The sequence below is a fragment of the Bubalus bubalis genome, chromosome 7 (assembly GCF_019923935.1).
Source record: "Bubalus bubalis isolate 160015118507 breed Murrah chromosome 7, NDDB_SH_1, whole genome shotgun sequence".
Lineage (NCBI taxonomy): Eukaryota > Metazoa > Chordata > Mammalia > Artiodactyla > Bovidae > Bubalus > Bubalus bubalis.
Window position 1 is genome coordinate 30,438,677 of NC_059163.1, and position 12,885 is coordinate 30,451,561.

At 37.8% G+C, this 12,885-nt stretch overlaps 1 protein-coding gene across 1 annotated transcript in view; it reads left to right on the forward strand.

Annotated features, from left to right (window-relative positions):
* The first annotated feature begins 12,133 nt into the window (after positions 1-12,133).
* Positions 12,134-12,885, forward strand: part of GC (GC vitamin D binding protein) — a 43,033-nt gene continuing 42,281 nt past the window's right edge. The window contains exon 1 of the mRNA XM_006069348.4: positions 12,134-12,325. Within this exon, the coding sequence (XP_006069410.4) occupies positions 12,268-12,325 (58 nt within the window). The 5' untranslated portion in view covers positions 12,134-12,267. The remainder of the gene's footprint in view (positions 12,326-12,885) is intronic.

Genomic DNA, 12,885 nt, shown 5'->3' on the forward strand with positions numbered 1-12,885 from the left:
AGAGTTCATGCTGTAATAAAACATTATTGAAGTACCTGCTTTCAGACATTGGACAATAGATTAGTTTGAGATCCCCTTAAGTAAGGAACCTTACAAAGGTGAGCCCCAAGGTAAACTTGATCCTCTCTTTGTGGAAAATGTCTTGACTTCAGTGTACAAAGTTGAAATCCAAAAGCAGAGCACAAGGACCTGGGGAGGCAGAGACTAGAATTTAGGGCAGCTTAAACAAGTGGAATTTTCAGGGTAGGATACCAGAGGAGAAGAATGTGTGCAGGGGGAGAAAATATACTCAAGAGGACACAGCTTCCCCATAGGATCTACACCGAAGACTGGGCTATGCATTCACAGGGCAAAGATACATGAGGTTTGCTAATAAGTTAAGCATTTTTTTTTTAAGTAATTTCTGCTTTATTGAAATAATTCACATATTATATAATTCACTCATTTAAAGTGTTACCTATGTTCACAGATACACACAATCATCACATAATTAATTTTAAAACATTTTCATCACCTCAAAAGAAATGCCTTTAGCTATCACCACACCAATCCCCTATTCCCCCAAACCTGCTGCTGCTGCTGCTAAGTCACTTCAGTCATGTCCGACTCTGTGTAACCCCATAGACGGCAGCCCACCAGGCTCTGCGTCCCTGGGATTCTCCAGGCAAGAACACTGGAGTGGGTTGCCATTTCCTTCTCCAATGCATCAAAGTGAAAAGTGAAAGTGAAGTCACTCAGTCGTGTCTGACTCTTAGCAACCCCATGGACTGCAGCCTACCAGGCTCCTCTGTCCATGGGATTTCCCAGGCAAGAGTACTGGAGTGGGGGTGCCATTGCCTTCTCCTATTCCCCCAAACCTAGACAACCACTAATCTATTATGTTTCCATAGACTTGCCTATTCTGAATATTTAATATAAACAGAATCACATCACATGTTATCTTTCATGACTTTCTTCTTTCACTTAGCATAATGGTTTTCAGGTTTGTCCATATTAAGCATGTATCTACACTTAGTATTCTGTAAAGATACACCACATTTTGTTTACCCATTCATAGGCTGATGGACTGGAGTTTTTCCACTATTTGGCTATTATGAATGGTACTACTAACATTCATTTATATTTTCATGTGGACATATGGCTTTGTTTCTCTTGGGTAGAAATCTAGGAGAAGAATTGCTGGCTCAAACAATAACTAAGCTTACCCATTTAAGGAACTTACAGATGATTTTTCAAAGTGGCTGCATCATTTCACACCCCCACAAGCAGTTTATGAAGGTGAAGATTTCCCTACATCCTCAAGAACACATTATTATCTGACTGAGAATATAGTCATTCTTGTGGGTATGAAGTGGTGCCTTATGTCTGTTTTGATATACATTTCCCTGATGACTAGTTAGGTTAAGCACCTTTCGTGCGCTTAGTAGCCATGCGTATACCATCCTTGGAGAGATGTCTAATCAGATCCTTTACCATTTGTAATTGGATTGTCATTGTTGTTGAGTTGTAAGAGTTCTGTATGTATTTTGGATACAAAGACTTTTTGTTTTCTAGCCTTGCCGTGTAGCGTGTGGGATCTTAGTTCCCTGACCAGGGATTGAAGCCAGGTCCTCAGCAGTGAAAGCACTGAGTCCTAACCACTGGACCACTGTGGAATTCCCTGGATACAAGACGCTCAACAGATATGACTTGTAAATATTTTTTTTCCTACTCTGTGGGTTGTCTTTTCACTTTCTTGATAAAAAAGAAAAGAAAAGAAAATCACACTTCAAAAGGATACTAATTTTGACAAAGTCCATTTATCTATGTTTTCTTTTGTGGTTCATCCTTCTGGAGTCCTATATAAGAATCCACTGACAAATTTAAGATCATGGAAAATTATCCTCATACTTTTTTCTTGGAAATTAATAGCAAAATAGAAGTGCAGAGTGTCAGCTGAGTTGAGCACCCAGTGGAGGGAGTAGGCATCAATCCCAGCTCCTCCTTGGCTTGCCTCTCTTGTCTTAGAGCTCCTGCCCATAAGCTGAAGCAAGAGCAGTCAGTAATGCCAGGTCCACGGTGGAGTCTACATCCCACAAGTGGGGTATGAAAGGAAAAAGAGCATCTACTTTGGGGCTGAACTTGCCTGGAATTAAGCTCCAGTGTAGGCAAAGGTCGGAGGAGAAATGCTGGCATCCTACCCTCTCAAGAAGACAGACCTCTAACTGGAAGTTGGGGTGAGAGGGACCCCTGAGTACTGAGTTATACTTGTCTTGCTGAGCTGGAGCTGGGAGTGAGTAGGTCTTAGCTCAGATACCACAGATTGTCACTTTTCTTACTAACTTTAGTTGATTTTCTTGATTAAGTTTCATTTGCTCTGTGCCCTTAAAACTATTTCCAGAGACTTCTACCAGTCTCTCTGGGGAGTAAGTTCATAGAGCTCCTCATACTATCATACCAAAAGGGAAACTATAGAGCTTCCCCTTGGGGTAATGAAAATGTTCTAAGATTAGGGTGTTGGTTGTTTAGAAAATGAAGTCTCTCAGTCGTGCCCAACTCTTTGTGACCCCATGGACAGTAGCCTGCACCAAGCTCCTCCATCCATGGGATTTTCAAGGCAAGAGTACTAGAGTGGGTTGCCATTTCCTTTTCCAGGGAATCTTCCCAACCCAGGGATCGAACCCAGGTCTCTCGCATTGTAGACAGACAGTTTACCATCTGAGCCACCAGGGAAGTCCCCAAAGTCACTCAGTTTTATACTATAAACAGGTAATATGGCTCAAACATAATATTTAGTAGACAAAGTCTACAAACAAAGCAGCTTTTATTAATATGGAGAAAGATTTAAAGGATAACATGTTTAAAGAATTAAAAGCAAATATGGTCTTGAGTAAACAAACTCAGCAGCAAAATAGAAACAAGAAAACCAAAGAGAAATTCTAAAACTGAAAAATGCTAAATTTATTGAATGAGATTGGAGATACAAGAGTAATGAACTTGAGACTAATAAATAGTAATTTTCCAAACTGACTAGCAGAGATAGCAAAGGTTAGAGAAGCAGAGTAGAAGCTCAGGGATGGGAGATAATATCAAATAGTCTAAAACACCACTGGGAGCACATACAATTATAGTGCTAAAGAGGATGAGAATGAAGCAGAAATGTCCTTCAAAAATAATATGTGAACCTTTCACAAATTTGATGAAAAATACTGAATTACAGAAACAAGAAGGTCTATAAATCCTTATCAAGATACATAGGGAAGAAACCACACCATGCACATGAGAGGATAAATATTGAAAACCAAAAGTGAAGTGCTAATCTTGAAAGCAACTGGAAGGAAAAAAAAAAACAAAACAAAACACCAGAGACTTATATATAAAGCAAAAAGAATAGCTTTGAAAGAAAGGTTTATAAAACAAAGAAATACAAAGTATAACAATGTACAAAGGATGAGGTGGATAAATGGTTTTATACTGTCTAAGCTTCTAAAATGCATGAAATGGGAATAAAAATACAAGGTGGAAAGTAGGAAATGAAAACTATCAGATGTAAAGTGAGAAGGGTGAAATAGAAAGTGGAAAGTTTCAGATATAAACCCAGTAAACTTTGATTAAAGATGAGTATTATTAGTCCTAGAGCAATTAATAAAAAATAAAAGCTAAGAAGTTGCCAAAAATTAAGAAGATTATTAATAAGATTAATAAGCTGATACAAAAGAGGCAAGAAAAGAACAAAGGAACAAAATATGGAAGAGAAGAATGGAAAACATTCAAGCACATAAAACAAGATGATATATTCAATTATTTCAATAACATTAAACATAAAGAGATAAGTCTTAGTTGGAAAGATGCACCTATATATGCCTTTATCAACAGATTTACTTTACAAAGACACAAATAGTTTCAAAATAAAAACATGGAAAAAGATATACTATGTAAAAAGTATAACAAAGCTGTCTTGGCTACATTAATATTAGACAAAAGAGACTTCAAGACAAACTATTACATAAAGAGGAGTAAAAGGGGAAGTGTATTAGAAAGATAACAAAACTCTATATGTATATAATAACATAGTTTAAAAATTCAAAAAACTACAGTACAGGAATACAAGAAAAAATGGAAAAGTCCTCAAAATCTGAAAATCTTAACACCCCTGTTTTCTTGCACTTTCAAGCTGCTAGAGGCTGCCTGCATCTCTTGGCCCCTTTCTATCTTCAAAGTCAGTAATCATATCACTTCCATCTCTGCTTTCCACCTCATATCTTTCTCTGATTCCAATTTTCTGCCTTATTCTTTCACATTTAAGAGAGCCTTGTGATTATACTGGGCCTACCAGGATAATACAGGAAAAGTTTCATATTTTATAGAAATCCAATTAGCAATTTAATTTCCCCGTGCTACAGAGCATAATGTTCACAACTTTCAGGGATTATGATATGGGCATTTGGGAGCTGGGGTACAGAGGGCTCAGAGAGGCCTGCAGGGAATTGTTCTGCCTATCACAATTAATTTCACTAATTCTTGACTTTCTAGATTCACTTGAATAGAAATTCATGAAAACCAAGATAGTACAACTCCCCCCAGGTAGATTCTATTTGATAATCTAATATTAACTAGTGTCATAGTATGTCCCTGAAAACTTCAAACCCATATAATCTGATTTAAATATCACTTTTTATTTAAATTGCCAGTCTTCCTTCTTTAGAGTCCTGCTTATTAGAGAATACATAGGAAACAGCATTATGAGAAACTCTTAATGAAGTTTCACATAGGCTATGAATATTAACACATTCTATCTTTGTGGTTCCTATTCTATTCTGAGAAAGTATTTTAAAATGCGGAAGAGAAATATGTTCATTTGGGGCACAACAATCTGTTACTACACATAGAAGATATTTTACTATAAGAAGACTCATTTTCACATTCTCATTTTCTTTCATAGTTTATTTTCCCCATTGTCTCATTTTGTCTTTATCAACCTCTGTCTTTTTCTCTATAAGTGATACAAAAAATATACCACCATTGGCAATGATCTAGAAAATAACTTCAGTTTTAATATCCAGTCCTGTTTTCACAGATTACTTGGTTTCAGAGTCAAAAATAGTTGAAGAAATTGCTATAAAGTAATTTCTTTTTAACTGAAACTAGACATTTTTTTCCCCAACAGTACTGAGAATACTTAGCTGACAGTTTATTAGTTGTAACAAGGGTGACTATGGAGCATTTCATTCCATCAAACAACAGAGACAGAAAGATGGAGCTGTTTGTCTAAGGTTATTGATGAAAGCTCAGATATACCTTGTTCCCGAATTCCTCTATTTTCTTTTTCATTCTTTCTGTGTCTTTCTAAGCTGAATATAAAATAGTTTTCTTCTAGTCTGAACAAGCATTTCTCTTAAATATCTATGGCTCTTTTTAGTGTTGTGTATTTCTTCATGAAAATGTTCTTGGGAAACTGATGATTTGCCAGTTTATCACATAAGACCTCTTAAACTACTGTTGTCTTGGTAGATGGAGCCATAGGAAAGCACAATTTTCTCTAATGTCAGCTCAAATTTTCCTCTTAAAATAAATGAAGCCATCTTGTTTAATAAACCATTTATGTTTGTGAAACTTTCTAACTTCTGCACTCTGTTGAAAATATTTATGTAATAGCCTCTTTGTTTTAAGTACAAAAATCATTCACAGATTTGCATAAAAACCAAAGTAAAATTATAAATGAACTAGCTTTTTCATCAAAACAATTATTTGTTCAAATTTTACCTGGATTTCAATGAGCAAATATACATATATAGAGAGAGAGACTTCTATCATAGTCTTAAATTTTTAAAACAGGATTGACAAACTCACTAGATATATAAATTCCTCCATTAAGCAGATTATTACTCAGGATTTATCATGTTGAGTTTTTGTGCAAACTGTTGGGAATACCTAGATGAACAAGTTTCAGCTAGAATAAGAGTTCAGCTCAGGGGCATCCCAAGTGGTAAAGAACCCGCCTGCCAATGCAGGGGTCAAGGCTTCAATTCTTGGCTCAGGAAGACCCCACATGCTGTGGAGCAGCTAGGCCCGTGAGCCATAACTACTGAGCCTATGAGCCTATGCTCTGAAGCCCAGGAGACGCAACTGCTGAAGCCCCACACTCTAGAGGCCGTACTCTGCACCAGGAGAGTCACCGCAGTGACACACTCACACATCACAACTAGAGAAGAGCCCACACAGCAACAAAAACACAGCACAGCCAAAACTAAAATATAAATCAATAAAGTTATTTTTAAAACTCAAGAAAACATAAAATACTTTGAAAAAAAAACAAAAAACACGGTTCAGAAAAGGAGGCCTGTGTAGCCTGGAAATTCAGGTCTCTTCTGCACTCAAGGGTAGTAGTCATCCCTCAATATCCTGAGGGCATTGGTTCCACAATCTCCACAGAAACTAAAATCCAAGGATGCTCAAGTCCCTTATATAAGATGGTACAGTACTTGCATATGAACTACACATATCCTCTGGTATACTTCAAATCTTTTAATGAAGTGTAAATGCTATTTAAATAGCTGTAAACACTGTGCAATGCTATGTCAAGAGTTGTAAATAGATCATAAATGCTATGTAAATAGTTGCCATATACAGCAAATTCAAGTTTTGTTTCTTGGAATTTTTTTCTAATGTTTTCAACTCAAGGTTGGTTGAATCCAAGGATGTGGAACCTGCAGGTACAGAAAACCAATTGTAATATTCATGCACCTAATTAAAATTCTCCCTAACACACCTTCCCCCAAACTATGTGTCTCCTCCAGTGTGTTCTAGCCCGGAACATGGCACTAATACTCACCCACCTGCTTAAGCCAGAAACCTGGGGAATCACCTGTGACTCCTCCCTCCCAACTTCTAGCTGCTGCTGCTGCTGCTTTCGCTTCAGTCGTGTCCGACTCTGTGCGACCCCAGAGATGGCAGCCCACCAGGCTCCCCCGTCCCTGGGATTCTCCAGGCAAGAACACTGGAATGGGTTGCCATTTCCTTCTCCACAACTTCTAGCTATCACCCCCTAATTCTGTCTTCTAAGTAGAGTCTCTTCGTCCATTGCCAGTACCATAGGCTGAGCCACTGTCATTCCTCGACTGAACTTCAAAGCAGCCTTCAGACTGGTCTCTCTGCAGCCCCCTTCCATCCTTCACACACTCTCCATTTGTTGTTTTTATCATCTGCCTTCCTAGCTGGGTTAGAAGGTTCATGAGGACCAGGTAGGTATGTATGCCACTGTAACACCAACTATTTGCATAACAGCCAGTGCAGAGTGGTGTCAATTAAACATATGTTAAATAAATAAGTGAAAACCTTCTTCTATTGAAAGCAAACACACAAAATGCCATAGGGGAGTCGTCCAAGGAAAAGGCTGTGAACAAGACCTTTGGGAGCCCAGCAGCACAATGTGTTCCATGAACCACAAGCAGGTCAGCTGCATTAAATTTTAATATGTGAAAAGTACCCTACAGAGGTAAGTAGGATGAAGTCACCAACTTTAAACACAGGCATTTAGCTGAAGCGTTTTAAGTAGGGAAAGCAATAGCATGGATCGCTTTGCATTTCAGATAAATAATGACAGCAACAGAGGAAAGATTGGTCTAAAAGTATGTTAGTTAAGATGCTTTTAATTGCAAATAAATACTGCTTGAGTAAGCTTAAAGAAGGGACTTATCAGGGTATTGGAATTTCTCATGGGAGTTGAGAAAAGCAAGATGGTTGGGTTTAAGAGTACCCTGCAATCAAGACTGTGCTCTGTGCCAATTCTGCACATTAGCTTTAAGGACATCACTTGACCAACATCCATTTCATCAGGTCATTTATCAGGGAAAAATAGTGACAATGCACTTCAACAGTATTAAGAGAATCCACATGAAAACTTCCTTGCAAATGAAATAAATTTGAAGAAGTTCATTTCTTCTGGAATACTATAATGTGAGAGTTTTAAGCAGACTATCACAGCATAAAATGTTAAAAATTCTCTTTAGTTAAGTGCATAAGATCTAAGAGTTCACTAAAAAAAGAAAATATGATAGCGAAAGAACTAAAGATGGGCTTTAACTCACAATTTTGCCTAGAACTAGCTCTGTTTAGGGAAAAACTTACATTTCTTCTTAAGCCAGTGTTAAGATAAAGAGGCAGGAGATTTCTTCAAATAGGCTTTTTAACTGGTTATAATATTACATCAATGTCATGCATACAACAATTTGTTTCAACTCTTGTATATTCTATTCTTAATGGGCAAAAAATTCCTCTGAAATTCTACTGCTTAAATATTTCATAAATAATTCTTTAATAATAATTTTTATTATGATTTTGAGTTGCTGCAACAGTGGCAGAAGATTTCACTTGGTCTTTTTTATCCTCCCCCAGCCCTCAATTAATAGAGTAGTCATGGCAACTTGAAATGTCTCATTGAAGCCAATTATTTCTTCCCAGCAGAATCACCATAAGCCATCCCCATTTAAAAGAATTAAGGAGAGTTATATAAATAAGACTGAGAAAAGTTTCATGTATTTTTCTATTAGCACATGAGTGCCAATTTTCAGTTGGAAAAATAAACTTAGACAAGAGAATGTATTTGGCAGCTTGCGTAGAGATTTCTCAAGAGGACACCTAAATGGGGTTTTGCAACTCTTGCTCCATGTAGTTTATCATTAGACAAAAGTGGTAGATATTATTGCAAAAGCAGAGATAAAGTTATAAATTTTTTAAAATGAAATGACAGGCTGATCTTATCTTGTAACAACATAAATGGGAAACAACCTAATGTACCTTTGAGTAAACTCATCAGAAGATGAAATACTGTTAAATAAAAAACTCTATAAAAGTAGATATGTGTATTATCTTTTTAAAAATTATTTATTTACTGGCTATGCTGGATCTTCATTGCTGCTCAGTCTTTTCTCTAGTTGTAGAGAGTGCGGGGTACTCTCTAGTGGTACATGGGTTTCTCATTGCAGTGACTTCTCTTGCTGCAGAGTACTGGTTCAATAAATGTAGTGCATGGGCTTAATTGCTTTGCTACATGTGGGATCTTCCCAATCCAGGGATCAAACCCATGTCTCCTTCATTGACAGGCAGATTCTTTACCACTGAGGCAGTCACGCTTGACATGGATATTATCCTAAAAATGGAAACTATGTTAATAGTCATTCTGAGTTCTAGGATTCTTAGTAATTTTTTAAAAAAATATTTATTTACTTTGGCTGCACCAGTTCTTTGCATGTGGGACATAGTTCCTTGACCAGGGATTGAACCCAGACTTCCTGCATAGGGAGCACAGAGTCCCAGCCACTGGACTAGAAAGGAAGTCCCTCTTAATTATTTTTAAGTGCTTCGGTACTTGTTTATTTTCTGTTTCCAAATAATCTATAGTAAGACAAAAACACACTTGTAAATTAACTTGCAAAATAAACTGAGTTTGTTGTTGTTTAGTCACTAGTCATATCTGACTCTTTGCAATCCCATAGACCGCAACAGGCCAGATTTACCTGTCTCCCAGATTTTGCTCAAATTCAAGTCCCTTGAGTCAGTGATGCTATCCAACCATCTCATCCTCTGTCGACCCCTTCTCCTCCTGCCCTCAATCTTCCCCAGGATCAGGATTTTATCCAGTGAGCCAGCTCTTTGCACCAGGTGGTCAAAGTATTGGAACTTCAGCTTCAGTATCAGTCCTTCCAATGAATATTCAGGACTGATTTCCTTTAGGATAGACTGGTTTGATCTCCTTGCAGTCCAAGGGACTCTCAAGAGTTTTCTCCATCACCACAATTCTAAAGCATCAGTTCTTCAGTGCCCAGCCTTTTTTATGGTTCAACTGTCACATCCATACATAACTATGGTCACATCCATACATAACTAGTCAAACCATAGCTTTGACCATATGGACTTTTGTTGGCAAAGGGATATCTCTGCTTTTTAATATGTTGTCTACGTTTGTAATAGTTTTCCTTCCAAGGAGCAAGTGTCTTTTAACTTCACAGCTGCAATTACCATCTGCAGTGATTTTGAAGCCCAAGAAAATAAAATCTGTCACTGTTTTCACATTTTTCCCTTCTATTTGCCATAAAGTTATGGGACTGGAAGCCATGAAATGAAGAGTTTAGCCAAGGGAAAAGTTTAGAAGACTTGTGGTAGGCAGGCGGTCGATCTTTGAAAAGCATATAATTGTTCATTGACCAGTAAGACAATCTTCCCATCTGGCCTCTAGAAATATTTAATGAGTATCTTTCAGTATCCTCTAGAACGTGGATTTCCATTGGCTTTATTGAGATATCTCAACTTTAATCTTGCTTAGTTATCTTTTCCATTTTCTGAACTTTCTGGATTCCCTTTTCTGAACTTAACACTCCACAATTTTCAATATAGATGGAGAAGCTGACTAAAAATGTAACTAGTTATGCAGTTTGAGATTTTCATGAAATATACCCATGCAGTTCATCCTTAGTTACTAAGTTGGTATCAAAATTCTCTACTACTTATCTGTGATGGTCCTAAGTCCAGGATATAGGCTGGCTTTAAGATTTTCTACTGAGTTCCAGGCCACATTAGTTTCATTAGCCTTCTCAGTTATTATAAATTTAGAGAGCCATTGAAGAGAATAGCTAGAATAATAGCAGTGGTTAACATTAATGCTAAGTGGTTAACAGACTTGCCTGGTGGCTCATATGGTAAAAGTATCTGCCTACAATGTGGGAGACCCGAGTTCAATCCCTGGGTTAGGAAGATCCCCTGGAGAAGGCAATGGCACCCCACTCCAGTATTCTTGCTGGAAAATCCCATGGACAGAGGAACCTGGCAGGCTGCAGTCCGTGGGGTCGCAAAGAGTCAGACACGACTAAGCACCTTCACTTCAGCATTAATGCATGCTACTTGTGTTTGTTCGTATGGTTATTACTGCACATCATTTTATTAAACTCACAACACTCTTGTAACAAAAGTGCTAAGAGTTATCACTACGTACATAGGTGAGAGGTAAGGCTTAGAGAGACAAAATGATTTCCCAAGGTTATACAGCCAAATGAGAGCTGAGTAGGGATTTTATTCCAGAGCTGGTGTACCCAAACCTTGAAGTGAAGTGAAGTGAAGTGAAGTCGCTCAGTCATATCCGACTCTTTGCAACCCCATGGACTGCAGCCTGCCAGGCTCCTCTGTCCATGGAATTTTCCAGCAAGAATACTGGAGTGGGGTGCCATTGCCTTCTCCAGGGGATCTTCCCAACCCAGGGATTGAACTCGGGTTTCCCGCATTGTAGGCAGATGCTTTTACAGTCTGAGCCACCAGGGAAGTCCACCCAAACCTTATCTGACCCCATTTCCTGAAAAGAGGACTATTGCAAGAACCAAACGCTGACCTGATTCCAATGATGGAATGAACAGTAACTGCCTGTGCCTCTCTGGGCAAGTCACAGAGCTGGAGGTTTAGTTCTGTTACCTGCAAAATGAAGATAGTGGATTCTGCATTTACAAGGCCAATAATGAACTCTCGTTATGTTATCCTAAAATATACTAGTTGTATAGTATTAGTAACAAGAACTTTAAATTAGCTCTAAGGAATCCAAGCTTTGCCACTGTGATTTAGGGCAAACCATTTAACCTCGTCAGTTATTATCTACCTCACTTCAAGGGTTATTTCAATATGTATCTCAGTGCTTTCGAAATATATGTGTAATATAGCACATAAATATAAAGTACCATCCTATCATCCTCAATAAAATTCATAGCGTTAAGATTATGGATTTGAGCAATTGTGATAAATTGGGTTCTCACTTTTCCCACTTATTACTTAAACATCTAGTCAGCACTATTTTAAGATACTCTTTACTTGAAGTAGGTTTAAACAAAGAGACCTCAAGTTTCCATTTGTACACATGAGAAGAGTAGGGAATGTTCAAAGACAACACATAAAGAGGGAGGGAAAATGTACCCATAAATACACTAGATAAGCTTCAGTGAAAAGCAGCAATGGCAGGGGTGGGGGGTATCTATATATATCTTGATTCTTTTGCAGTTTGACAAAGTTAATGATTGAACTCTCCTAGATTTTCCACTACATTTTCTCCAGCTTGTCTATTTGCTTTGATTGATGATACTTTATCTCTTGTGGCCCAAGGATGACTGCCCTTGCATCTGCGCAGAGATTAATAATTGATTAGTGCATAGCCCGGAATTTTAGTAAAAGGGAATTGGTTACTTTGGGCTGCCATTTTTTCCAACTGGGTAACCTGCAGGAGAAGGAGGTGATACAGGACGTGGTGGCAGAAAAATGAAGAGGATCCTGGTTTTCCTCCTTGCTGTAGCCTTTGTGAATGCTCTAGAGAGAGGTAAGATTTCCAGTGCTGTGACCATTTGCAAGAACTTTCACTAGTTTAATTTTGTTACCATTTAAAAGAGGGAGAAAGGGAAGAATAAAAGTGGGTTAACCTTAAACTCAGATGTGACTTACAGTTTTCTAATAGAATAGCCAAGAAGAATCTCATGAAAGAAAGAAAAGCTATATGATTTGTCATTTATCTTTCCCTACTTTCTTAATAACCAAGATCTAAGAAAATGATTCAAAATTAGAATGTTTTTATTTGTTAGAAGAGAATGCAGAGGGAGGCTGTGATCCATCACTAAGCTTTGTTTTTCACTGCCATTGAGAGCACGATGTACCATATCAATGATGTATGAAGTCAAGTGAGTTTTTTTTTAACTTCTTCAAGGAATCCTCTATATGTAATATTTGAAACCACATTATAGTTTCTAAAATATCTCACATAAAAGAACTTAACACGTGTTCCCCATCCTGAACCCCCCCTCCCACCTCCCTCCCCGTACCATCCCTCTGGGTCATCCCAGTGTTGATGTGTGGCAGAACCAATATAATATTGTAAAGTAATTA